The sequence below is a fragment of the Photinus pyralis genome, unplaced genomic scaffold (assembly GCF_008802855.1).
Source record: "Photinus pyralis isolate 1611_PpyrPB1 unplaced genomic scaffold, Ppyr1.3 Ppyr1.4_LG5, whole genome shotgun sequence".
NCBI lineage: Eukaryota > Metazoa > Arthropoda > Insecta > Coleoptera > Lampyridae > Photinus > Photinus pyralis.
The window spans coordinates 46,029,881-46,057,614 of record NW_022170596.1 but is presented as its reverse complement, the minus strand read 5'-3'; the positions used below and the strand labels follow the sequence as shown (position 1 = coordinate 46,057,614).

At 35.1% G+C, this 27,734-nt stretch overlaps 2 protein-coding genes across 2 annotated transcripts in view; one reads left to right on the top strand and one right to left on the bottom strand.

Annotated features, from left to right (window-relative positions):
* Positions 1-27,734, top strand: part of LOC116171295 (26S proteasome non-ATPase regulatory subunit 1) — an 85,788-nt gene that overhangs the window by 25,525 nt on the left and 32,529 nt on the right. The gene's annotated exons all lie outside the window — the stretch shown is intronic.
* LOC116171297 (5-hydroxytryptamine receptor 2C) lies at positions 6,120-22,672 on the bottom strand. Its single transcript, XM_031488060.1, has 5 exons — positions 22,171-22,672; positions 8,919-9,151; positions 8,663-8,867; positions 8,342-8,615; positions 6,120-7,603 (listed from the first exon to the last, which is right to left on the bottom strand). The coding sequence occupies exons 1-5, from the start codon at positions 22,463-22,465 to the stop codon at positions 6,625-6,627; spliced, it is 1,986 nt and encodes a 661-aa protein (XP_031343920.1). The 5' UTR covers positions 22,466-22,672; the 3' UTR covers positions 6,120-6,624.

Genomic DNA, 27,734 nt, shown 5'->3' with positions numbered 1-27,734 from the left:
TTTTCCCTAGCTTAGAACGATCGGAAATGGACGGTTCCCCTTGGGCCTTGGCACCTTCTAATACGGACACGTTTTTCGTATAATTGAATCTGGTATCCGAATTTCCATAACACCCTAGACGTGGAAGCTACATACTACTTTCTTTATTTCTTATATGAACACCATATTGGATTTTTACGGATAATGTAAGACTAATAAACCTTTTACACTAGGCGGCTAAGCAGCGATCTAGTAGCGCTGTCTAGATGCACGTCGCACCTGCCGCCATACCATGGTTTGAGGTTTAATCTACTACTATCCAATCATCAAACATCGTCAAACGAATTGTAGACTGCTTTTAGCTTCGTTCAATCTGTTTGGAAAATTTGTTAGGCTGTTAAAATTTGGTGACAAAAGAAAAAGTTTCGGTTTCCGGTTAATATATCCTAAAATCAATCAAATTTGTTGTTTTGATGATAGATTGAAGGGATCATTACAGTAGCCACCTCCTTTCTTAATGCACATTTTCTGCAAGATTGTGTACTTTGTACTGGGCCGCGATTAACCCTTTTAAGATTACATTCCGGCCGGTGGTGTTTAGGTAATTCAGAGGCGATACAAAGCTCCGGGAATCTAATCTAAACAATGGACTGAAACAGTGGAGTGAGAGTGTAATTAGTAATCGGTTACCGCAGGACAAAAAGGGAGAACAATGCACGGAAACGTGAGCGGTTTATATTAGCGAGAGTATAATAAGGAGCACGACAATGAATTTCTCAAGAAGCGAGACCTATACGTAACCCAAAATAATCAAGAGTTGATGAATGTTTTTAAAGTTCCAATACGTTTTGTCACAAGTTACCATTTCTTTTGACGAATTTTGCTAAAAGATTGTAACAAAGTAATTATATATCCATCCGTTTATATTGTCATATTTTATCTTCTCTTATTTTGCCATCTCTTCCTGTAGACTGATCTTGAACTGAACCGCAGTCAACAATTTTACTTTTGACGTTCGCTCTTAGCGACCCAACTTCTGCTTTGTGGTTTGTTGCCTCTCTACAGTTTAATCCTTTATTTCTTTTCTTCTGTTTAACGAAGATGTTTGATTAACAATTTTATCAGCTCCATTAATTGTCTTTTATCGCCTTTGCCTTCACATTTTATCAAGTGATGACTATTGCTAGCCGGGCGTCCAATATCGATGGGATTGCACGACTAGCTTTGCCATAATTCAAGATGGAGATTGGGGAAAGTTCAAAATTTTACGAAGATCTGAGCAGACATGGCAGTAAAAGGCAGAGAGAAATGATTCATCTTTGTGTAGAGGAAGGTTTAGTATTAACATACCGTTTTTGTGGGGTACGTATACGCCTACTGCTGTCAATAAAATATTCGTAAGGGTAGCGTTTCGAATTCGGTTTTAATTTATTTAAGCATTAGTTAATTTAATATGCGTCCCCTTTTTAATCAGCCCTTCCACCTACTTAGACAGTTGATGCTTCCGAAAAGTTTTAATATCACGACGAATGCAATAAAGAAGATTATTTTAATGGTTTTAAAATAAAGCTCCTCGAAATGAAAACACTTAATTTGTGTACGTATGTCAACTGTTTTCTGTACCGAGATTTTATGAAAAGTCATAATTATAGTGAGTTCAATAAGACTCGGGTCCTGAAAGTTTCTAACTAACATCGACTTAAAAAAAATATACAAAACTGTATGATGCGCGAATTTACATCGTTCTTCCAGTTGAGTTTTTGCCCTCTAAAGAAGAGAATGAAAAAAAATGTTCAAATCCTCTTTCGTGAATCTTTTGAATAAGATTTTTGTTCTCAAGGCGGCGTAATTACAGGTATTTGTGTTGAATTAGTAATTTCATCTAAATTCAAAACCTTCCCAAAAGATATTCGAATCTACGGTAGCTTGGTTATTCTCTAAGATAATTTATGTGTCTTAATTGCCTAAAGAAATTCGATAAATATTCGTTATTTGTATATTTGAAATGGGATTGAAATTAAATTTCTCCGTTTTTATTATTGGCGAATGCAGTGCAACGTTTGTGTCGTAATTCTTTCATCTCAAACCGATATCTTACAAACTAACGAATTACTATTTTCTATTGTGCTTCCATTCTGCTCCCGCCAATAAACGTCTTATGATATTGATTGATGCACGGGTTCGATTCTCAAACTTATGGAATCTTCCAAAATCGTTTTTCATATAGTGAAGGGTACCTTTGAAGGTTTTAAATTTGTTGGTCTCGCTGTTATAAAGTGTATTATTATAGAAATGAGTGTGTGGCTGAATACGAAACAACCTCGGAATTTATTAGTGCCTATCAATTCTAGATTGAAGTTAGTTTAAATTGGGTGATACTTGCTAAGAAGTAAATGCATCCGGTAGGTTACAAAAAAAGGGAGTTGAAAGTTGAAACATTAAATCAACTCAAAATTTGTCGTCCGTCAATATCATTGCGTCATAGTTACTGACTTCCCCCTCCCTCCCCCTAAATAATTGCCGCAAAAAATGTTTTATCTAAGAAAATGCATTTTTGTTGTGATAAAATATTTGTGGCCTACCATACTTGCCCGGACTAGACTAATTGCGGGCAATATTAAGATCTTTTTGAGTCTGCTTGTTTCCTAAGCTGCAGATCGGAAGTGTTTCGTTGAATAATTTTTTCGCTCCTTATAGATCTGCACACAAGGCTGTTTGTAATCTCTAATTTTTTTTCTCAAATGTAACTCTATGTCCGTTTGTTTGTCGTATTATTTTTTACTGAAGGAATACCATTGATCCGGCATTTTGGGAATTTCAGTAACGGTATTGTAGGCTAAATGTTTTCCTCCGCCTATTTTACTATCTTTCAATGTCTTCGGCTACTTTTTACAGGAACGCACGATTGTAATGTTGGAAATCAATGTACTTTCAATCAAGTAAGGAAACTGCTCCTTGTTAATAGATTAGATATTCTGTTAAAGAGCATTTCCGACGGAATTAACCGAAGCATAGTTACACATACTAGAACTCAATAACGTAATTATACGTCTAGTGTGCAGTATACAAAATCCGATTGGGGTATTATTAAAAAGTAAAAACGCGTCTATTTCCCAGACTATTAGCGGCAAGGACTTTGAATCGCTCTCTGTACTGTAAAATATATCTGTTGCAGTGTTTGGAGCAACCCATTTTAAATTATACCTATTGATCGCAAAATAATGACTAAAGTGTAACGAATACCAAAATGTTCTATGAATATCTCGTCCTTATTGACTTTTCTTGTTAAAATTTGCTGTGCAAAATGTCGCTACTTATATTAAAATTGATTTTTCTTTTTCTGGTAAGGCCAACACTTTACCTCGCCCTTGATATTTAATCTGAGAACAGGTAGGAGTCATTATAATGTTTTCTTTCCCTGCTGTATCGTCATGTATACTGCGTTGAGAACTAAAACGGAACAAGTGAAAGATAAGTTTCGGATCTTAATCAACCACGACAAAGAGAGATATCAAGTACGATCTATATGTGGTACCCTCGAGGGTGAATAGGCGTTACAAATTCACCAAAGCTCAACGCGTATCAATGTATCAAAGGGCATATAAAATTATCGTTTAGAAAACCTTCTATTTATATTTATACATAATATCTTCAATCTTAATTTGACAGGCTAATATTACTCGTAGTTATCTTGAATGGTTCGTTTTTTCCGAACAAATGCACAGCGTATTGCTAAATGAACCAAAATTATGATCCGTTCACCGATTTTAGTATGTAGTGTATTTCTATTTTGCTTAACAGCAACGTGTCGTGTACTTCTTGTTATTGCTACCCCAGCGCACCCTGTTGGTTAAAGTTTATGTTGGGAAGTTTAATTAGATTAATCCTTTCAATTAAAATTTTTATGTTCGCTTATACACTCTCAGGGGACAACGTTTGGGATCATTGAGTTTTGGTCTCATAAAAGAAATTCCATTTTAGTTTTGTTTGCACTGTGTAATTGATGTAAACGGCCGGGAAATGGAAAGCATTTTAAAAACATTGCTCATTTCTACGTTAATGCAGAGGCCGATCAAATTTCATGCGCAACTTAGGGATCTCGTGCGAATTATTTGAAAAGATTCCGCTCCAAAATAAATAAGGTTACAAAATTAAAACGCAAATGGGCTTTTTGATTGTATTATTCTCTTAATTAGGGACATTTCATACTGTCCCCAACCAATCGTATCACCAAAGTTGAATATTTTAAAACGGAAACGGTGTCGGATTAATGTGGATAATTGTAGAATGTAGAATGTCGATGCTTAATTCGACAAAAAGAATTACCCGATGTACTTGATTTTTTTAAAGCATTAAATGTAATAATAAGCTTTAAATTCCTTCGCTAGTTGAGCGGAGCGTATTTTACAATATTTTAGTTCGTTGTCGTGACTACGGCACTGGAAACATAAATACTTAAATAAGTTAGTAGTATAACATATTCCACCAGTGTCAGCGTAACATTTTAAATCTAGTCGGCATTGGCGTGCAAGTCGGGAAGTACTTTGCCGACCTCGACGAGGTTCACAAAAGATGTTAAACAATTGCTCACTTGCAATTGACATATCACATACAGAGTGTCAATTTTAAAACTTGCAGTCGGCCATATTTTCAAAACCAAAGAAGATATTGAAAATCGCACAAAACCGTTTCAGAGGTATCGAGGGGGAACCAAAATAACGTTATGAGTGACAACTTCCCACTCCCTTAACCCCCCAGCCCTCCCTCTTCAAAAATCCCAAATGGCAACCCCAAACTTGCGGCACATCGTTGGAAAGCTACTGAAAAACGCTTTCCAGTGGTACCAATACAGTCAATATTCATTAAGACAATTTAACAAAAATTTAATAATTTACAAAAAAAAACTACATGTTGACATTGAGGGATTTATGGCAAATTGGCCAAGAACTTCAACCTGTGCTGCTTCATTAAGCAATCTTGGCTGCTTTCTGTTTTTATTGACTTACAGTACTGCTGAACGTGTGGAAATAATATTCATTTATGGCTCCGAAAATCGATCATCTTTTAGAACAGCTAGAACGTTCAATGAGAGACATCCCGGAAGAAATGTAAGCCATGTGTAGCCATCTTAAATAGATACAAATTCTGGGGTCCCACATCTTTAGATAGATATGGCGTCATGATCCTGTTCATTCTTTAGGGGATAGCGGATCTGAATGTAATTTCAGTGAAAGACCAGACTCGCTGAATACCTCACTAGTATACCTCTGCAACAGTGGCAGCGTTTTGATTTGGAGGACATATCCTTTGGTCCATTTACTAAATGAGTACGTCGCTACCAGAATATATTTATTTCCATTCTCGTTGTCCATATTTTATATGATCTCGTTCTTTTTCGATTTTATTTCGATTACTTACGGGTGTCTTTTTTTACCTCCCGCAGTTCACAGTTTTCTGGTGCCGTTTTCATTTCTTGTTCCCTGTGTAATTGAGATACTATTTCATTCATTTCTACAATAATGAAATTTATCGCTACTCGACCGTTTAAGAAAGTAATTCCACAATTAGCAAATTGTAACGTCTTAATTTTATATAACAAATTTAAATTAGGTACACAACAGTTAAACTTAACAAAAGTATAGGTATAGGTAATTTATTCAAACAATGATTCAGTATGTTTATAAAACTTTAACATTCGTTTTATTACGTCGACCAAAATCATTTTCGTGAGTACTTGAGGTATTTTAAAATTGGTTTGCTATGGAGAAAACTTCTTAGAAAACATCCCCACAACTTTCGACGAACTTCAAGTTTTTACTTCCTTCACCAATTTGTCGAAGCTTTCGTCCTCAAATCGGTCTTATTACATATTTATTATATTTTTATTTTGTATTCATAAGGGTTTTCTTTAACAACTTTTCTCCGTTTTCTCAATGTTTGATAACATCTTTCGTAAATAAACGAATAGGTTTTTTTCCGTGAAATAGATTAAAAGACGCCTTTCCTAAAATTTAAACTTTGCGTTATTTCTATACGCATGAAAGAAATGTCGAGTACACTTTTCGAATACTTATAAAGAAATGTTATATTCACATGATGATATAAGAAAGATTGTCAAAGGCGCGTTTGTATGTGCGCTTATGTGTATAACAAAAAATTCGCTATCCCACCCGAGAAAATATTAATTTAAAATATTCGAAAAGTCTAGATAAATTGAAGTCTGAATACAATAGTTTTCATTTTCCGCCTTTTCGATCAGCAAATATTGAAATAGAACTCCAATATGTAAGGATTTGCCGAGATGTAAAAGATTAAATTAACTCGAGATTATTTCGATATGTATTTTGTTTTTCCACTCTTTTCTCATTACTTTCTACATACTTATATGGTTAACATTTGTAATTGATACAACATATAAACATGTATTTTAACTAGGTTTTAGTAATATTGAAGCATGTTTTTCCCCATTGTGGTTCTGAGAACCTTGTTTTAACTAAGCTCTACGTTATCACATTATTGATCAGTGCCTTTTTTGACAATATACAACAAAAATTTGAATTTGGAAGAAGGGTGATTTAAAGTTGTATAAAAATACTGATTAGGGTCTTATTATAAGCAACACATATTTACGTTCGTCTTGACTTGTCACCTGTTTGGCCTCCAAGTTCGATTTCGATACCGACATGTTAACACTTTTTTGAAAGCTTGTCTGAACACTTTGTTGAAGATTGTGTAGAAGATCGGATTGACCATTGAACTTGCGTATCCGAGCCAGGTCACAAATTGAAAGACGGAGTCGTCGATGCGACTTTCGCACTCTTCGCATATTATCGGTAGTAAGTTTAAAACAAAAAATGGCGACCATAGTATGACGAACGTAAAAAAAACCACACCAAGCACTTTGGTCGCTTTCTGTTCGAGACGTATAATCCGTCCGTGCCGAGAGGAATTTCGCGAAATCACGCTCGAGTTTCGACTATGATGAGTTCGAATGGGGGTGCTTCGTATACTGCCTCCGTTGCTGTAGGTGTATCGTTGTAAGCAAGGCGACGATGGATTCTTTTTGCGGTCTTGCAGCCCAGGACTCCTGCTTGAGGGGTATCGCGTCGTGGCGGATCGTCGTAGCAAAGGCGTGCGGGGACTTGAAGTTACTGAGCTACGCGTATTTCCGAAACTGGAGCCTCGTCGTGACGATCGCTTTCCCGCCTCCCACGTCACCAAAACTGTACTGGGGGTGTTTTTCATCGTCGATTGCTTCTTATTTAAATAGGGTAATGAGGATTTGTGTTCTTCAACGTCGAGTTGATCGGATGATACTATTTTCACTTCGGTCGTTTTCGGTACCGGAGATTTATCTCCGAAGTACGGACACGTGCATGGCGGCGGTAAGGGGTACGACACACTTTCGGACGTTTCCGACATACTGATGACCTCGACATCTCGCGTTCTTGATTCGTGAAAACTTGACCCTCGTCTTCGCCATCGTGGGTACGGAGATTCGTCCCTCGTATCTCCTTCGTGAAACGTCGAAGCTCGTCTTCTTTTTATCGTCCATGGTGACGATTGGTCGTGACTGAGAGACGAATGTGACCCCGATAGACTGTCCATACTACGATTTTCGGAACTGCAACAAATTTTATAATAGATTGTATAATTGTTATCGCCCTAAATTTAAAAATGAATTTTTTTCAAACGAGAAGCGTAAGTATTTATTATTTTATATTTAATTTCGCGTTATTTAGCTGGGGAATGATCTTCTATAATTTCGTCTCACCTACGCCTACCTATTCTGTTGCTTCATATATGCTTAACATCACGGTGCTAATAAAGTGAATTTGATAGTAGGTGTTCTATCTATGTCCTTTTCAGCTTCACGTAGTTGAAGTTTGCTTGTCGAATGTATGAAGGATTGACCGCATTGAAATTCATTTTAATTAAACGAATGAGCTAGTATAATGTCAAACAATTAATTAATTTTGTCCCTTTCCTACTTTATGCACGAGGGTATGCATATTTTATTAATTGAAGTGTGGCTGAGCGTTAATGGAAAAGACTGTTCAAATTGCGGTATAGTCTACATGAATTAATCCGATATCGTAATAAGACGAAATTAAGAAAAACATAATTTATGATTGATGTGTGAACGTCTCATTTGTATTGATTGATGTCAATTATTGTTAGTATCGCGTAAAAGGATATGGAAATGAAATTGAAGCTAGGTCAAGGATGTGTCCCTCGGCCTACGCTCTTAATCCGTTCAAATGTCACATTAATCCTATTCGTTTCGTTACAGTGGTTCCCGAATTAAGGTTGGATGCGCTTCAGTTATATTAAGATATGGATTGTGATGGCGTCCGCATACCTAGTTTTAGATGCACCCTGTTGATGGATTGAAAGTGTATTCACATCGGATGATGTGGCTGCTTCGAGACCTCTCGATAATTTGAGCATTTCCGCGCCGAATTGTCCCAAAGCCGACATGGCACAAGGTGTAGGTTCAGTTTCTTGGATCCACAACTCGTGCGTGTCGATCGTTGTTAATTCCGTGTCCGTTGATGTGGCCGAGTGACCGTGCTGAGGGGTCATCGGACGAGCTTTTGTCGGATTTAGTAGTCGTCGCCATGTGCATTTGCGATCTGGAAAAGGAAATTGAGATTTGTTCGTGGATGCAGTTACTGCTTACCCAAAGCTGGCGGTCCTCCTAACCATCCACTCGACCATCCCGTTGTTCCAACGTTCTGTCTTTGTTGTGCCAATAGCCGAACGGTGAGCGCGTATGTCGCGAGCATCACCAGAAGAGGAACGTAAAAACATACGATGGATCCTATAAATTTGTACAGCGGATCCGGTATTTTACATGTTCCGTCCACTAAAACGGAATCTTGATCCTAAAATATTCAACAAATGTAATCGGTATCAGGAATAGTCCAAGAACATACTTTGGAGTACATAAGGCTCAACGGTAGACTCATTGCTATCGAGAGTAGCCAGACGATGATAATTTTGAGCGTTACTCTTTTTTTCGTTTTGTTACGTCCAAACTTCATCGGGTAACTGAGAGAAAGATATCTGTCAACACTTATCGTGCACAGATGCATTATAGACGCCGTACAGAAAAGGACGTCGAGGCAAATCCACGCCAGGCAGTAGATTGAAGGAAGCGGAAAATGCCCTAAAATGCAACAAAAATTAGATGGAATTTCCTAAAAGGAGATTGACTTTATTTCAATTACAGTTCGCAGCATGGCCAGGTAATTAAATTCTAAGCCAAAACTAACTTTGGTTTAATTTGTAATTTAATACACGGGAGTGAGAGAAACTATCTAATTACCCCACATTATGTAAGGGAATTTACTTAATGTTATTTCGCCTTTCTCTCGTTCTTTTCGTAACAAATAATGTTGTCATCCGCAGAGTTTTAATTTAAGTTGCGCCCAAAAAGTTTTACACGTGAATTTTTCTATCTACGGTAATCGAATCTTATTTGTTTCGAAATGGTTTTGATTTACCTACTGCATGCGATCTTCGATTATCATTATAGGGTTACTTGTTCGATTAATTTTTCAATTTGACAACTGTGGGGTGATTACAGCAGTTCTTACGCTTGGGTCGAATGCGAGGTGATTTTTTATATATTGCGCGTACAATAAATAAATCCTTCGGTTATTTCGTAAACGAGTAATAAAAATTTAATCGCGGAGCGGATCGAGAAAATGTAGTTTAAATTCCCAGTATATTTACATGCAAATAGGTACATGTTAAAATTTCGATTCTTCTAACGTCAACCTATTTCCTTGCACAAAAAATCTTTCCAGATACGAATTATTTAAATTAACCTCATCAAAATTACTTCATCGCCAAAAAATAATTATTGTCTGGCTTTAGGTGTTTTATTGCATTAAGTAAACTATTACCGTTTCCACGTAGAAATTAAAATGAGGGAATTTTTCGAACTCGAAAAATTTTGAACTTCCTTATTAGTATCTACGCGTTTTGTTTACTTTTTTTTCCAAAAATCCATAGAGTATGAGAGGACAATCCTTTTCCCATTACTCCAGGAAATCACCTGCGTGTCAGTAACCTATAGGTAGGTACATTGAAACAAAATCAAAATTAGACTTAAATAACCGCAATTGGTTTAAAATAGTTAAGATATGGCTTTCTATTTTCTATAAGGAGACACGCGTTTTTTTATATTCTTTCGCACATTAAAAACGTTCTAACGATTATAAAACGTCGACTGCTCTTCAAAACATCCCCTACACATGAAGTGCGTTTTAAATGGTTAAAGAGCATAATGCGAAAATAGAGTTATGTCGGCAGTTTTATGTGACAGTTTGGAAAACCGTGACAATGAATACAATTTCGCTTTCTCAATAAGTTCGGAACGTTGAAAGGAATTACACGAATAAAATATGCTTTCATGCAAGCCTCTGAAAAGGAGAGGGATTCTGTGAAGACGCGCTTTCGTTGCCATCTTTCTCGTTCCATTTTCCTCGTACGAAAACGAGCACCTTTTCATGTAAATGACTAGAAATATTTTGATAAGAACAAAGCACAAAGAAAAAACAAGTTGTAAATTGAATTCTCCCATATAATGAAATTTATGTCTTTTGTCAGGTTAAATGCTTTTGGATCTTCGCGTGCGGAAAGCAACGCGGACGGTCACTATTTAAACAAAATGAAAATGTTCGCAATGGCGTTTTCATCGACGACGCCCTTCCTTTTTTTGTATTTATGTAAATTACCAACAGCTTCGCTGTTTGACCATAGCCCGTACTGCCATAAATATGGAGCTGTGTTTATCACCTGGACGTGACTTTGGTCAAAAATGGATTGACGCCGCTTTCCATTCAAATTTGCGCATATATACGCTTACCGGATCCGGATGCTTTAATTGTGGTAAATCATCAATGAATGGTAAAAAGTTTAATAATTCTTTTTATATCCATTGTTTCAAGCGTGCGGTACGTCATAAAATAGTCCGCATTAAATATGGTTTACGGTTGCAATATAGACGGAGTTAACTCTTAATTATTGTTCAAGAGTTGAATACTAAAATTACGCGCATGTTTTATCTGATAGGGGTCATTAAGAGTAATTAAGTTTACTAGAAAATGGAAATCCTTTTTATTGTTTTTCTTCGTTTTTACAATCTCGATGTGATTTTTGTTGGGTGTGCGGCATGTTTCATATTCAAAAATCACAAGGGATCATAAAACATACATTTCATAGTGTATGAAATTGTAAATTTTGTGGGTCACCTATCCGGTACACATTTAATTAACGGTTACCTTTATTAGTATCACTGCTTCATGTTGCATGTGACATGATAGTCATTAAGTTGTGAATAAATCACTATTTCGCAACGAGCTTTATGTCAAAAAATAATTACCCGTGATATATCAATTTCCCAAGAGGCGAGAAAAGAGTACTTTTCGCAATATTTAACGCGCCCGATTTTTTTCTTTTATTTGCCCATGCATAACGGCCACTACTCGTATATAGCTATTATTTTTGATTAATTTGTTATCGCGTAAGTGAACGAAAAAATCAAATCGAAATGTATGTAGGTATAAATAACCGCTAACCACTGATGAAATCAATACTTCCATAGCATAGGTAGGTATATGCATGTATATATGTTTTGTGTAGCCTTTAATGTGAATATGTATACAATTTCTGGGAAATTGATTAGGCTCATATTTAAACGCGTTACACTTCTTTTATGATTTTACATAAATTGTATCATTTCGTATATTTACAATATGTAAAGAAGGCAAATATAGATGTGGGATACTCTGCATTTTTATTCACTTGGGGCACTGTCGTTGGGGATGACAGTTTGTTAGAAATTATAGGTCACGAGTTGCACTTGATGATTCAACTCGAATCTGCCCAAATATGTCTGTCTCTAAGAAAAGTACCTAATCGACTTAGCCCAGTTATGAAAGAAAAGCCAAAAACCAAAAAATTCAATATTCGTTGACAATTTATTGTCGAAACGGAAACGCGTTAAACTTTCTAGAAATATATTAGCGGAGATCCTAGACAGACAGACAAAAAATATAAGTAAAACTAATTCCGATTTGTTAGTTTATTTTTTTTGTTAGAGGAAAAACGAACTATGGGACATTGCATATCTAGTGTTTTTTAAATCGAAATGATGCAAGTTCTCTGCTAACGATTTCTAAATTTATTCCCCTTATACACACGGTTCCATAAATGTAATTTGGTGCTGTTGATTATCATATTATGTACCTAAGGCCCCTAATGGTAAGGGCTTGTAATTCATTGTGTCCCAATAATTGAAACAAGATTCGCTTTTTATATTGTAGGTATAAATTAGAGCCATGGAAATGGCTGTTGGTAAAATGACGAGATTATATATTCGTTTTCCGCGGCGCTGCGAATATGTAAATTCGGCTACTCCAGGTTTGGTCCTTTGGAAATTAAAGGAGATATTTCGAGTATCTCGTGTAATTATTATATAAATTCGTCAAGGTTTGCTAATTTCACGTATGAAAACTCGAGTTTTTCATCGTACTTGTACAATTTTTGCCAACCTCAGCTTCTTCGATCTGTTTTAAGGGCGCTTCAACTTCTCACAGAGGGATGCTACGGTTCAATTACTTCATTGTTTTAAATGAATATTAAATCATCTTATTTGCGGATCCGCGAGGAACGAAAATCAACATTTTTCAGATTTTCTCATGGACTACTGTGAGTGCAGACCGCGTTGGTTAATAGAAACCGATACAGTCAAGTTTACGACTTTATATCATCGGTATTAATGAAGTTTTATGATTGCCGTCGTCGATATACCACGGTTGTTTGAGTAATCGCCACCCTGAAATAAAAGTGCGTTTTTTAATATAACTGAAACGTATATTAAAAATGTTGGAGCAGCTGTTTAGGTTTATATTAAATTTTGCTTACATCTCGAAATACGTTTTTCTTTATTCCTGCAGTTCAATTGCCCTAATTCGTAAAGTACATAGATTCCATTTCGCACTCTCAAACGCATGTAGGATCAGTTGTTTTTATTCGAAAAGTAGAATCTGTGCAAAACGTTTGGGATGCAATTAATATTAAGTTGATAATCAGCTTGGGTAAAATTGGAAATTTAATGGGTTTCTCTCATACGCCATCTAATTCCTTTTAATGCCAATTTCATTAAATCTTGTTTATGCGGGTATTAAACCCGAAAATGTTAGACAAAGCTTAAAAGTTATGATTCGATTAAAATCGCACGCATTCTTTATCCGAGCTTTTTCTAACAAGTCGACGTGAAAGTATTCCCGAATTCTGCGTGTTTTCAAATACCAACGCGGTTAAACTTTAAATAAGAAAATTTGATTTCGATAACACAAACTGTCGGTTTTCGAATGATTGATTGTGAAAATGGGGTGTGTGATCAAATTGATTTTTAGACGGTATAACGTTTTTGAGGGGATATAGAGAAACAAAGCTTGTAGCTTTTATACCTGCACCTTTATCTATTTTCGAAAGAGTATTGCTAAGAAAATTGTTTTTTACCGCATTTTTATCCAATACTACCGCTTGGTCGAAAATTCTATATCGATAAACAATTGATTAATTGACCGTGCAGGTATTTTCATTCGATTAATTCGTTTTAATAGTAGGGGAGCTAGCACGAAATCCACTGAACGAGAATGATCAAAATTTTAACCGATGGAGTTCCATTTTGCCCTATCAGAGTATGCTAAAATCGATCGTCTGCCGCCTAAGGTCATACGACTTAAGGCGCTGCGGGTACTTCTTGTGGTACCAATTCTGAAAGGTTGTTTTTCGAAAAAATAAGTTATACACCAAATGAAAACGTTGATAATAGCTCTTAAAAAAATATTTAAAAAAATCCCGCGCATTTGATAACTCCGTAAAAAAACAATTCTTAGTCGGTTTTTCACGAACTTTCTACGGATATAACTAGGTTACGGTGGGATGAATGAAGCTGATTTTTTTTACAGACTGATGATAGGTACTACTAATGACTTAACGGTGTTTCGTTTTTAAATTTTGTCTCTAATTACAAGATTATCTTATTAGCTTAACATGATAAGATATCTTATAATTAGAGAAAAAATTTAAAAAAGAAACACTCTCATAGTCATTGGCTGTACCTATCATTAGTCTGTAAAAATAATCAGCTTCATTCTTCCAACGGTAACCTAGTTATATCCGTACAAATTTCGTGAAAAACCGACTAAGAATTGTTTTTTTACGGAGTTATCAAATGTGCGCGATTTTTTTAAATATTTTTTTAAGAGCTATTATCAACGTTTTCATTTGGTGTATAACTTATTTTTTCGAAAAACAACCTTTCAGAATTGGTACCACAAGAAGTACCCGCAGCGCCTTAAGTCGTATGACCTGAGGCGGCAGACGATCGATTTTAGCATACTCTGATAGGGCAAAATGGAACTCCATCGGTTAAAATTTTGATCATTCTCGTTCAGTGGATTTCGTGCTAGCTCCCCTACTATAAGGATTAGGTACACTTATTCAGATACATCTCCATGTTAAAAACATATTAAATTCCTAATCTTGATTTTTTTACAAATCAAAAAATCTAATTAAAGGTGTCAGTCAGGTCGAGTACCTCTTAACGCATCTCTATAAAACAATTTGTACTTCATCACTTCATCTATCGCTAGCCTAATTTAACTAAAAATCAATTTTTTAGACATCATCGGATATAATAGATCTTTACTTTGTTCCAAAAAATGTTGTAAAATCATTCAACTAAAGCACGAAAAAATAAGAAATTGTGTTTGAAATGGTAACCCTCCTCGTCCTTGAAGTTTAAACTATAAATACTTTCCTCAAAACCTGTTCCTTACCCATAAAATATTAATTAACTCAAAACATGACTAATATGTATGTAATTTATTTAATTTGTTCATATTAGCCTCCCGCGAATATATTGGGGGGGGGGGATATTAACGATTTTTTAGAAGTGTTGTTTTTGACGCATCGTAATTTTTTATAACTCTTTCCTTAGTATAAGTTCCATTACCTACAGTAAAACAATTCTGATTTAGGTTGTGATTAGTCGCCTTATTTAAATTGTCTATGGAGGAGATGTGGTGCTCTTATATTGAAATTGTACTTTTTGTGTACCTATCTCCCACGCGAAACCCTTGACTTCAATCAAATCAAAATTTTATGCAGCGAAATTTTGAAACTTTCCTTTTGCGTTAATGTTTTGGTTGCAATGAAAAGTTAATTATTATCGATGCAATTTATTGTTAACGATTTCCGGTCAATTATACACCGCGACGGATATAAATATGCCTTCTATTTAAAAACTGATTAAATATTTAAAAGTAGTCGCCGGCGATCGATTTCTATATTTTCACTTCCCCAATTTCCTCATGAGGATTTTTAACTTACTACGGACTTTTAGTATTCTCTTGAGTTTACCCACCCGATTTGTTTTCGCTTATAAAAAAAAAACAAAACCTTTCGACTCCTCGCCATGAATGTATCTAAATCGTAATTGGAACTTTGTCTGTATATTTGACCACAGATTCATAAGGGACGAGGACTTAGTGTAGATTTCCCCTTTTCCATTCGATTTCGTTTGTGTCTTCTTCTAGTAGCATTGCGCAATTTAATTGACAGGTGTCAAGCTACGGTGGAGATTCGAGAGTTTTTTTGCTCTTATTAGATTGTCATTGTTATTTGTTCGGATTGATTCGTCTGTTGGTGGAGCTCATGCTGTAATTGCTTTTTTTTGTAAGTCTCTACTTAGAACTGCATTTTCGTACAAATGAAAGAAATTGCCTGTTGCGATATTTAATTTGCTTTTCTACTAAGTACTTGAAATTATGGAATTAGTTACATTTTTATTATTACTTCATTGTACTGTTAAGTGTTATTTTCATAACCGAGATTCTCTGTGATTGTAACCAACATTTTTTCATTTTTTTTATAAATAAAATAACACCTTTTGTACAGTGGTTCTGAATATGAACAGTTTTGTGTCCTACTTATGAATGGTCTAGTTATCCCCAAGACTAATGGCTCGCGAGTGAGATCGGGTTAGTGCAGCCATTCTGAACCTTTTTTTTTCGGGTACATATTTATAATAAGTTATTGCAAGCGGGCCATAACAATAACAATTATAATGAAAAAACAAACGTATACGAATATAGGTGTTTATTCTACACTAGCGTTTTCCACGGCAACTTCACAACATAAAATTTTTATCACTTCAATACTGAAAAAGGCTAAAACAGCCGATGGTTTGGGTGTTTAGAAAGCATTACTAACGGTAACACATGAAAAAATTGTATAGGTACCTAAACAGAAAAGGAAAATGCTTGCCCAGCCATTAATTACCGTTTAAAAGACCAAAACGTATAGAAACAGTTAACAGTAACTAGACGAATGTAATTATCGCATATTGACAAATTGAACGTGCAGGTATATGAATGAGTGTGTCCACATACCGAATAACAACTTTTTTTAAGTGGGTGTCATTTAATTTGCCAAGAGAACGATAATTAACGCATTACCGAAACTATAAATTTCAGTATCCAGAAATTATAACAAAACGAGAAATTACATTCGTGGCGACTTTTGAATGTTAGGGTATTATATGCGTGTAACACGCATTAGTATGCCTCATTTGATTATATGCGTTGTTTTTAAAATTGCATTCGTGACGCTCCCAATATAAACAGTTTTATTACGAAAAGTAAAGCGAATCTGCACACTAAATGCCTCCCTTTATCAAATAAAAATTTTAGGAAAACCATTGGTGCGGAAGAATGCTTAGGAATGCCCACCTATCTCAAGAGAATGACTTCCTTCCTCCTACTACAGCAATATTCATTATTCAAGAGATGTCCTTTTATGTTTAACAAGTAGAGAAGTGCCACCGTTATGGTGAAAGAGCTCTCGTCTTATTCTTAATAATAACGTAGTCTCATTATTCGGTAATAATCAGAGTGAAAACGATTATTAACGTTCCAATTTACGCCTTAATGATTCTTTGTCCGAAGATGTCCGATGTTTTCATTAAAAAGTTCCAATGTCGCAGAAATTCATTCATGAATTGTAACCCAATATTCTACTCTACAATTCAGTTCAATTTCATTTTTTAGCCAATTTTTTAAGAATAAAAAAAATGTGCTATTGTTTGCGTTTTGTCCGTCCGTCCGAACCCACTTCTGCGAAAGAAATTAATTTCTACCAACCATAGGCCTCTTCCTCGACCTCTTATCGTGATCGGGTATATTCCCTTATACCTCAAGAACGGATTGTCGAAAGATGGTACTCACAAAGGGCAATTTGAGACGTCTGCAAGAAATATATCCATTGGTGATTTCAAAACAAAAGTTATTTCGGTTAAAAAATGCGTTTTATCTGCACAAGAGTTGTGCACAATTTATACTTGTTACAATGTACCTGCAATTTTAATTTGGATCTGCAGTCTCTTACGTGACATACTTACGCTCTTTAGAGAGCTAGAAGAGAAAAACGTTTAACGTTTTCGAAAGCCTCCATATTAGATAGTTTTTTGAAGATTCACTTATGTACCTTCCAGAGCATTTCAAGGTTGTTTATACCATTTCCATAGGTGCGACTCCTATAAGTATAATTAGCCCATATAGTTTTTGAAACTCACAATTGTATATCGAACCTACAAAAAAACTTGGTCAACGTACAAAATTGTGAAATCTGTTGGTGGTCTTCAACGCCTTCTTCCTTTTTCTTGTAGCCACAGCAATACAAGGCAAGACTGATTCTGGCTGAAATAATTCACGAATTTAATGCTGGTCCAGATATGCCTCGCGCCAAAGTTAGTTTTTTTAGGGCAGTTCATTCAATTTTCAATCCAATGGTGGCAATTGATTGCACAATAGGTTTTGTCATCTTCATTATTATGGAAAAGTCGATTGTGACTTTAGTTACATAATTACATGTAGGTATTCATATTGGATTATTGGAGAGTAATACCAGTCTTAATATGACCACTTTCGGGTATCAATATAGATGCGATTTTATGCATTGGGAAATTTTTAAATTTGACTTTGAAGTCCCTTCCAATCTGCTTTCGGTTTGGGTATACGTATGTATTTTGATATTTCAAAAACATCTTGACTTTCTTCGACGACATTTCTCAAATCATTTTTAACTGTAGTTGGCTAAACGATTTTTAGTAATCGATTGGTACCCATACATCTTTCCTACTTATAGAAAGAATTTCGCCTTTTCGGACTAGATGAGAGTACCTAACATACATATGTGCAGCCAAGTTTCTTAAGAACGATCTCATCTGTAGATTTATTTTGTTTACAACCCAAGTTTTGCTTGACCGAATGAAAATTGTTGTCCCCGTTTTCGAACACCTATCGTCCGAACCGATGACTTTTGCATACCACAGATACACGAATCGGTTGTAAAAACAGTTACAACAAATACAGATTAACACGATTTCTGTCGGAATTTTACAATTCTATTTTACGATCCGCCGCTAACTGTAATATTTTATAATGCTAATTCGGACGTTAAGACATCTACATAAAGCAACATGTGTCGTCATGGTTACTCCTGTTGAATAAATCTGAAACTGGATGTGAAATCGCTTAACCGCTCAACTTCTCGCTTTTTATTTTTAATTGTCATTTAATGTGCTCTTCAAAATGAATCTCGTTATTTTAAATTACTGTCACATTTTCACAATTTTCAACGAGAATTTTTGTTTATTAATTTTTGGTTTCCACGTCTTCTGCCAGATAGAAATGGAAAAGGGAATTAAATCACGACAGGGAGCTTATTATACGTAATACCAGAATGGAGTGCCGCATTATCCTCTAATCTCACACCATTACGTTAATCAATCCCAAGACGTGAATTTTCTTTACAAAGGATTCTGTTCAGTTGTATGTTGACATTAGTTGTTAAATTGCTGTAGGGAACGTTGTCGGGAACCAGCGAGTAGGTTATGTATACGGTGATCGACTTAAAATTTGAAAGATTCCCCGGAATAGAACGATTAGGACGATCAATCTCTTTTTTCTATCGTTTTTTTCCCACGCATTTGTAAAAATTTTATTTAACGAAACAGATCGACTCGCAGTATTTTCTTACGTCTGTCGAGTTCCTATCATACATATTCAATTGGAGTAAAGTTTAGCATATCCCTTCAATTTTTAAAGATATCGAGTGAGTATATTTTAATGTTAAAAGTAGCAGCTGTGAAACATTGACATTTACAATTTTCTATATATGTACTTGTTAGAAGAGCGTACTGTTTGATAATCTTTATTGAGGGACCGCTCAATAATAGACCTTTCAACACGTAAACTCTAAAAGCTTCGAAATTTGTTAACTTCTGAACTGCGTATGGGGCAGATGGTGTTTACCCTTCTAATTAAAATGGCCTTTAATCTTTTTGTTTACTTCTTGTTAATTTTGTGGTTACGAGCGACGCTATTTTAACTTTTTCGCTAAACCGTAAACGGAGAGATGTAAATTCGAAATTCAGACCTTCGCTTGCACTTAAATTATTTACATTTCGAGGTATCGTGTCGAATTTTTGGACACGCGTAACTCCTTTCCTTTTGCATTAAATGAATGCTATTCGGTTAATATTCTCGTACTTTGCATATTATGGAGATCACTCGTATAATTTCAACATATGAAAAATGAAGTGTGCATTAATAAGCATGTTTCCACTCTTCAAAATTTCATCACGAAATTTGGTTGTTATCAGATTTTCCAATCGTATAAGGTACCTAATAGACGAAATGAAGTTTCACATTTCTTGTGCGGGAATCATTGAGAAAGCATTTTATAACGGAAAGATCTATCATGGAACGGGAAAATTATAACCAATTTTCTAAGTACTACCATTGAATAAATAGTGTTTTTATTCAATGGTACTACCTAATTTGTACTACTAATGTTTATCCGTATTCAAATATTCTCCGTGTGTATGTGTGAGCATACCAAAATCAATGATGAAACCAAAAATTGGGATGTTGACGTTCTCACGTTTCTTCGAACTTTCGCGAATCGATAGAATTTGTTGAAAATTTTTAACGCATTTCCAAAAAATACGCCATTTCGTCTGTTTTGTTATAAGTAAATTTCATCTGCTTGTGCTTCAAGCTCCTTTCAAATATATATTTGGGAATGTGTAAAGTTTTGGTAAAATGTTGATTGTATATAATATCATGTAATAGTGGAGGAAGATTCCAACACGAGCGACTGCACGCGAACGAGTGAACACCATTCTACGCAAGTAGAAGACTATACTTTCTCTAGGACTAATGCAAGAAATGTTGTATACATTTGCGTATAGGTACTACCTTTTTTAGCGCATTTTCTAAAAATAAACGCTATTGTCTGCACTTCGGGAGGCTTGCATGTTAATTATTATCACTATCACTACTAACGTCCATTGCAAACGGAATATTAATGAAAAGTATGCGAAACAGCAGCAGAAATGAGTTGTATATTTGACGGTTCAAATGGCGACCTGCGGGGTTGCTAAGGTAGGTACATTTTATCAGAGTGATTTCTTTGTAAACGTAGAGAAAATAATTCCTATGCAAATTTTATCTCTTTAAATGTTTAGTTCATTACTTTGAATCACCACCACCTAACCGTTTTGTTTGTCTGTCTATCTGGTGGTGAAAATCAACTTGCTTATTTGTGGAGCGGCTTTCGTATGTTGGCAGTAGACCCTATTAATAAAAACAACGTGCGCAATGAAGTTCTTGGTGGTAGTGATGGTCGAAACTTTTAAGTGTGAACATCTAGGAATGCGGTATAGATGCCAACGAAATGTATGTGTTGTTGGTAGTAATCGTAGGTGTCAAATAAATACCTATCCTTCCAAAAACTTAGTTTGTTTACCAGTTTTATTAGGGGAACTACCAAACGCACTTGTTACGGAAAAGCTGCACAGCATGTACTCAATTGTGATCCTGCTAATTATCCTGAACGAACTGATTTTTTTAACAAAAGTATGACGCAGAGATTTGCACCAAACTAGCTTAATAGATGCTTCGTATAGCCATTTAGGTCGCATTTTCTGCATTCAAAGCGCTATTTATGCAATTCAAGTTTAATTTCACTTTATCGAATTTTGAAGTATTGAACGAAGTAGGGTATTTGAATCCGAAAATGATTTGATGGGAGAAAAGTGTTTACCTATATTTCAATAACAACAATACATACTTAATAGGATGCGTACTCTGGGAAAGTGGTTTTCGCTAACTCACATAAACCATTCTTAAAATATAGAAAGACGTTTAGATAAGCGTGTGCTTTCCATCTCTTTAAAGATAGGCATAAAGTACAAGTTGAAAATACAATGCGCCCTCCGGCCCGAAGTTCAGATTAATTTTATTTTTAAGCATAGTTCGCGCATATAAAACGTTTTAATGGTACCAAATTTGTGAAGTAAAACTTTCCCACTTTTGTTTTATGTTCGATACTTTTACGAAATGCGTCTAAAGTTTTCATTTTCAATCATATCTTTTGCGCCGGCGATACTTTTATCAAGTTTGCCAATTTGGAGACGTATCATTGAACAAAGTGGGGTACAATTAAATTAATAACATTGTTTATGGATTTGTTTATACATTGGCGAAATTGATTCAGGTACAGTGCAATACTGTAATAACGACAAAATCTTAAATAATTAATTTTATTGACGATTTACATATAGTGTTTGCAATAGTGTATTTCTAATTAAAAAAAAAGCGACTCAATTATTTTTCGACAAAAGGGAAATGGCGGAAAATAATTTTACTCACGTTCACTGGCATAACCTCTGTCTCTTTTTAATCGTTATTACCTTAACACTCCGTTATAATTTACCAGAGTGTGATTTATTTTTCAATTTTATTCGCACTGAACACAATTAAAAAAAATGGTTAAATGCTTTGCTCTTAATCGTAAAGTAAAGGCATTTCTGCTTGTTTGTCTATATGCGTGTGAGAATTGTGCGCTTTGTTATAGTCCGTTATCGAATGTTTGTACAATTTTCCAATTTCCTGATGCTGATTATTTTTATTGTTCCCGCCTGTTTTAATTTATACGATATTCTCTTTTCGTATAAATCCTTGACCCGATGTCATATCTATTTGTAAAACTCCACGCGCTCACGAAATCTGGAAAAAATACGACATACATCACACTTACCGCGTACTAATGTTAAAATGCCTAACGGCATTACTAAAATGGCAACCATAAGATCTGTAATGGCCAATGACATTAAAAAGTAGTTTGTAACATTTTGCAGCCGCTTCTCCCATGTTATTGCGAGACACACGAGTATGTTACCGGCTGCCGTACCAATGACAAGGACCAACGCCAAAAGGCCCCACCAATTATTAAACTCATCCTTATTGTCATATTCTTTGTGGTCGACGCGCGTTGTCGACGAAGTAACATTATTGTACACGATAGTCGCTTTATAGTAGACTTTTTCGGACATATTTAAAAATTACTTAATTTTAAAACCGTACTTCAACATCTTTGCGTGCTTTAAAAACTTGTTTGCTGGATAAGATCACGCGTGTCCAACTCTTCCACCCCAACTTCAATTAATAACGACATTTCACCGTGAATCATTCCTAATGAAATTTTTACGATTTTTGGAGTCACGCGCGTTTTTACCGTTTACACGCTCCAGCACGTCTGAATCGCGTCGCGACGCCACAATGTGTGCCGGAATAAAACCGGAGCGCCGTCGATTTAGAGCGAAGCTCGGACGCCTGCGCTTTTATTATATATTCGAACATTTTTAAGCTCTTTTCTGTTGGCGTAGGTTGAGAATGATTTACCTAGATACATAACAAGATGTTTAAATCCCATTTCCCCTCACTCTATTCATTACGATCGCGGAAGAATCCAACTTGATTTTATAATTTACGACATTTAAAAGCGGGGAGAAAAAAGTGAACGAAATATTCTTTTAATTTCGACGGTACCAATTCATGCGGCTCGGCAATGATGCACTGATTAGTTAGGTATTTTCTATTAATTAAAAAAGACTGTAATTTCTTTTTGGAAGCCGCATTAACTTCCGAAAAAGTATGCCGCTGAAAACTTTAATTAAGCACATTTTAGTCCCTGTTGCTTAATTTTTTGTTTAATTAATGAAGTTTTCTCTTGGGTTCGGCGCGGTAGGTAGTTACTTTTCATGCAGTTATGTTTATTTCATATTCTAACGTGCTTCAAAATGTGTTCATATTGTATAATTCGGTAAATTCATTTTGAATGAAGTAATTTTTATTGAGGGTTGAGCCATTTGTTATCCGAAAAGTGAATTAAGTAGATCCCCCTTTCCCCCTGAGTAGTTATTTATTTAGTTATAATAGGTTATTTATGTTCTACGCTGAACAGATCTCGTGTGGGAATTGAGTTCATATGCTGTTAATTTCTTTTCCGACATTTCGTGTGACTTAATAGATACATCTCGTAAGTTTACATGAACGAACAAATTTAGAATGTTGTCCCCTTGGTCACTTAGGAATTTAGTTAGTGATCTAAACATTCGCTTTCATTTTAATTGACCAAGAGGAATAAACGTAATTTTGTTCAACAGTCAACACTTGGATTCTAAAATTTTAATAATTGATCTTGCTTTTTTTGCATGAAAAAGTAATGATGAGATTTTTTCAGTTTTGTTTCATAAAACGTGTACCTACTTACCTAATAACAAAAATTAATAACAGGAAAGTAAGATTTCTGTTTTTTTTAGACTATTGATCCCAAAATAATACGATGCCAAAGCTAACAGTATTATATAAGTTCATCTCTCGAGATTCGCTCTAGATATTTGTAATTTGTTTATTAGTTACAACGTATAGGCTGTGTATAAGAACTCGACCAAATATTATATTTGTGTGTAAGTGGTACAATGAAATTGGTTCCATAACATCTGCGCAAAGCATTCAGCGATCATTTGACAAAGTAGAATAAAGCTCTCAGAAACTTAATTTGCAACAAAAAATTATAAAACGGCATCAATGTATCACGCGAAATAGGAAACGAATTTTCGAATGTGACACCGGACACCGATTGAGAAAATTAATGTGACGCCTTAAAATTATCCTAATAGTAGTTGAGATAAAATTGTGTTTCATTGCTACAAAAGATATGCTTTTGGATCTCATAGCATTTGAAATGGTGGTTTTATGTGGTTTAAAAAACCATTTCGAAAGGTGCTTACATATAGAAATGTTTAATCGCATTGTTTTGTTTTCGCGTTAAGCTGTACGCCGTCGGTTTTATAGTTAATGGTCGTGGAAACGTTAACTTTTGTCTCCTCGTTAACGGATTAGGTATAGAAAAAGAAGTGGTGCAGGTGGTACGTTCTTCCACAATTGAAATTACATCAAATACAATACAATGTGCACTTCGTGTACACTCGTGTGTGAAATTGTTCATATATAGGTAATTACGAATAAGTAATCCGAAGCTCTTCACTGGAAATGTTTAATTAATAATCTGAGTTAAGCAGTACGTTTGCTAATTTAATTATGTGCGATTTGTGGATTCACGTTCACCTACCAAATCATAAAAGAATAGTTTTTCTTTTCAACGTAATTAACCAGTAGGATAAACCGCATTTGTCGTTATTCACGGCGTGACTAACTATTCCAAATTTAATTAATTAGTCGCCTGAAAGAAAACCGCACATCGAAATTCTCAAATTAATTATCTACCCTTCAATATTTTTCTACATGCAAATAAATAAAATCAACTTTTTTAACAAATCACAGCTAGCATTTTATTTGAAACCTGGCACAATAATGGCATTCATTTAGTTGGGGCTTTTTCTCGTTTATCAATTTTTGAGCCGAGATGAAAATTGTAAAAACATAGTAGGTACGAATGGAAACAAACATACATTAATATGGAATTATGTTCCTAAGCGATCTGCGGCGATATTACTGACTGAAGAGAAAAATCAAAACAACACAAAATAAAACAATAGCAGCAAAGTTAGGAAGAAAAACATGTTATGAAAATAAACGATAACAATTTATAATGCACAGATCTTTGGTGTGCAATAGCAACACATTTTTAAATTGACAACTCAATTTATGTGTGACAGAAGCAAGCAAGATATATCGCCAACATGTATTATTTATTTCGCGCATCGAGGCAAGTGCCCAACTGTCGGGCCAAGTAAAACCACGTATATTAATTATATTTTGTTAATATTAATTTGGTTTCACTTTAATTGATTACCGTCAAACGGGTAATGAATTATGTTTCATGATTCAGTTGATCCCGGAGGTCATTCGAATTCGTAATAACGTCATATATATTTCATTATGTACCTACTCTTTAGTAAATTTTACGGTGATAATCGAATTTAGCACGCACGTTCGAAACTACCTCAAACATAATAGCAAAAATTGAGCTTTATATACATCTGGCGAACGTTTTCATTTGTTGGCGGTGCTTGTCAATGTCGTTTCTCAACAGTAATATCCCAAGTGCATAAAAACACAGCCGTCTGTAATTACAAGCCATGCTGAGAAGTTTGGCAACGTTGTTCGAAAGTCAATCGGTGGGCCGATTTAAGTTTCAATGGCGTCTTGTTGCCAAGCGCGGATTCAGGTAGGGGGTTGCGGGGTTCTTAGCAAAACAATTTGACGAAAAACGACATTTAAATCAAGCTATTTTTAAGGCTGGAGTATAAGAATTAGCTTCTAGGCAAAACGGAAGTGGTCGGAATTTTTTCAGTTTCAAAACGGCATTTTGTTAAACATCAAAATACGCAACTTTTCGCATTTAAACTACCTACCTATCTCTTACAGCTTCCGAGATCCCCATGGTGACCCTCGAATTTGAATCAGCCTGTATAATATTATTAGAAAAACAAAGTGATAGCTTTAGTGTGACAATTAGTGTAATCCACAATGTACCTAGTAGAAGAAGGAGTGAACAATTTTTATTCAGTCGAAACAGATACAGTGGTGTTGGAACAAGCAATGAAACGTGCATAACATGCCGATTTGTTGCCATTTTTAGTTATGTATTTGCGATTGTTTGCAAGTCGTTAGCAATGTGGATGAATATAGATTTTATGACAGAGTTACATTTGTGTATTTTTTACATTTTTTCAAGAAAGCAGACATACAATCGGCTTGGATAGACAGACAAAGTATAATACCGACGCTGTTTTTCATTCAACAGAGAAAACGTCCCGATAAGGAATATTCTATGAAATCATCACGTTTATGGAACCACCATCCGCGTATAAAATCCTTATTTAAGTCTGTATTGTTTTCTTAGAATTTATCTCGTATTATCGATCACGCGAGATTGGCGTTGAATAAACAACAATAAAATTCAAAGAAATTGCGTACATTAGGGAAACGCCGTCGCTAAGAGTGTAATTCATTTAAACGAAATTCAGTGAGATCGCGTGACACTGCACTGTCTGTTACAGTTTTCTAAAAAAAATTACGTTTGCAGTTGTGTTGTATCACCAAAGTAAAGTTTAAATATAAGGGTCGAAGTAGGTCACGAAAACGACGACGAGAACTTTTTTCATTTTTCCGCTTTTTCTAGGGTAATTAACAAAGACCGCCGCGGAATACCTAAAGAAGTCGAGGAAAAATTTTTAAGGCCGTTGTTGCGTTTGCTATAAATTTCTCGTAAAGGTAACGTCGTAATTTGTTAGCCCTATAAAGTGTATGTGCCTCGAGCACGTTAAAAGAGAAAGAAAAACTCCCAATTTTTGTTACGGAGATGCGCTTTAAAGTCGTAAAAATGGTGACACGCGAACATTAATTATATATTCTCCGGTAAAAGGTCTCAACTATAAATTTTAGTTTAAAGCGTACAAAAAATCTTAAAAGAGAAGCAAATGTAATTAACTAATTAAATTTGGTACGGAAAGCTTTGAAAGCGCTTCACTTGCTCGTAAAAAGGTGAACGGGCAAAATTTCTATTAGACAAGAATTTGAAAGCGATAAAGGCAGATAACAATAAAGTTTGAATTATAGTGACATACCCGACGACGAAACTTTTAAAAACTCCAAAACCTATTTGTTACGTTAACTTTTTTCGACGTTTCAGGAACTTGGCCCATTTTTTTTAAACGAACCGCAAATAATTAATGTTGATTATATAGGTACATAAAATCCTCGAGAGGTTACCATTGCGAAAAAAATGATTGTTTTGCATTTCTCTTTTCAACTACCAAGAGGTCGACTTCAATTACATTAAAAGCTCGTTTTACGGAAAAAGCTTTTGATACGTCCTCTGTGTCGGTGCTACGGTGAATATTTGTTAAAAATGAAACGAACTATATTAAGTACTTTTTAAAGAAGAGCGATTCGGTTCGCAAGTCTTGGAATTTTTAATAAACTGGACCAATGTAGATAACGAGCGACAACGTCACGTCCTGTTGACTATAGTATTGACCAAAATTTAATCAGTCAGTCCTTTGACCATTGCCCCTTCGTAAGTTATCATATACACGGACAAAAAGTCGAAAACCATGAACGAACTTTGTCGCTCGTTAATAAGCCATATATACCTAAATTTCCATTCGCTGTTAGGAAGTGCAAATGTTTGAATCCGTCGAAAGTGTGGTGTGTTTATTTATACCTACACTATAATATTAAATGATTTTATTATTATTAGTGTATTTTCAAACAACAGACGAAAACAATAATAATAATACGCTTTTATTCCCCTTAAATTTGTATATAACAATAGAAATATAAATAAAAACC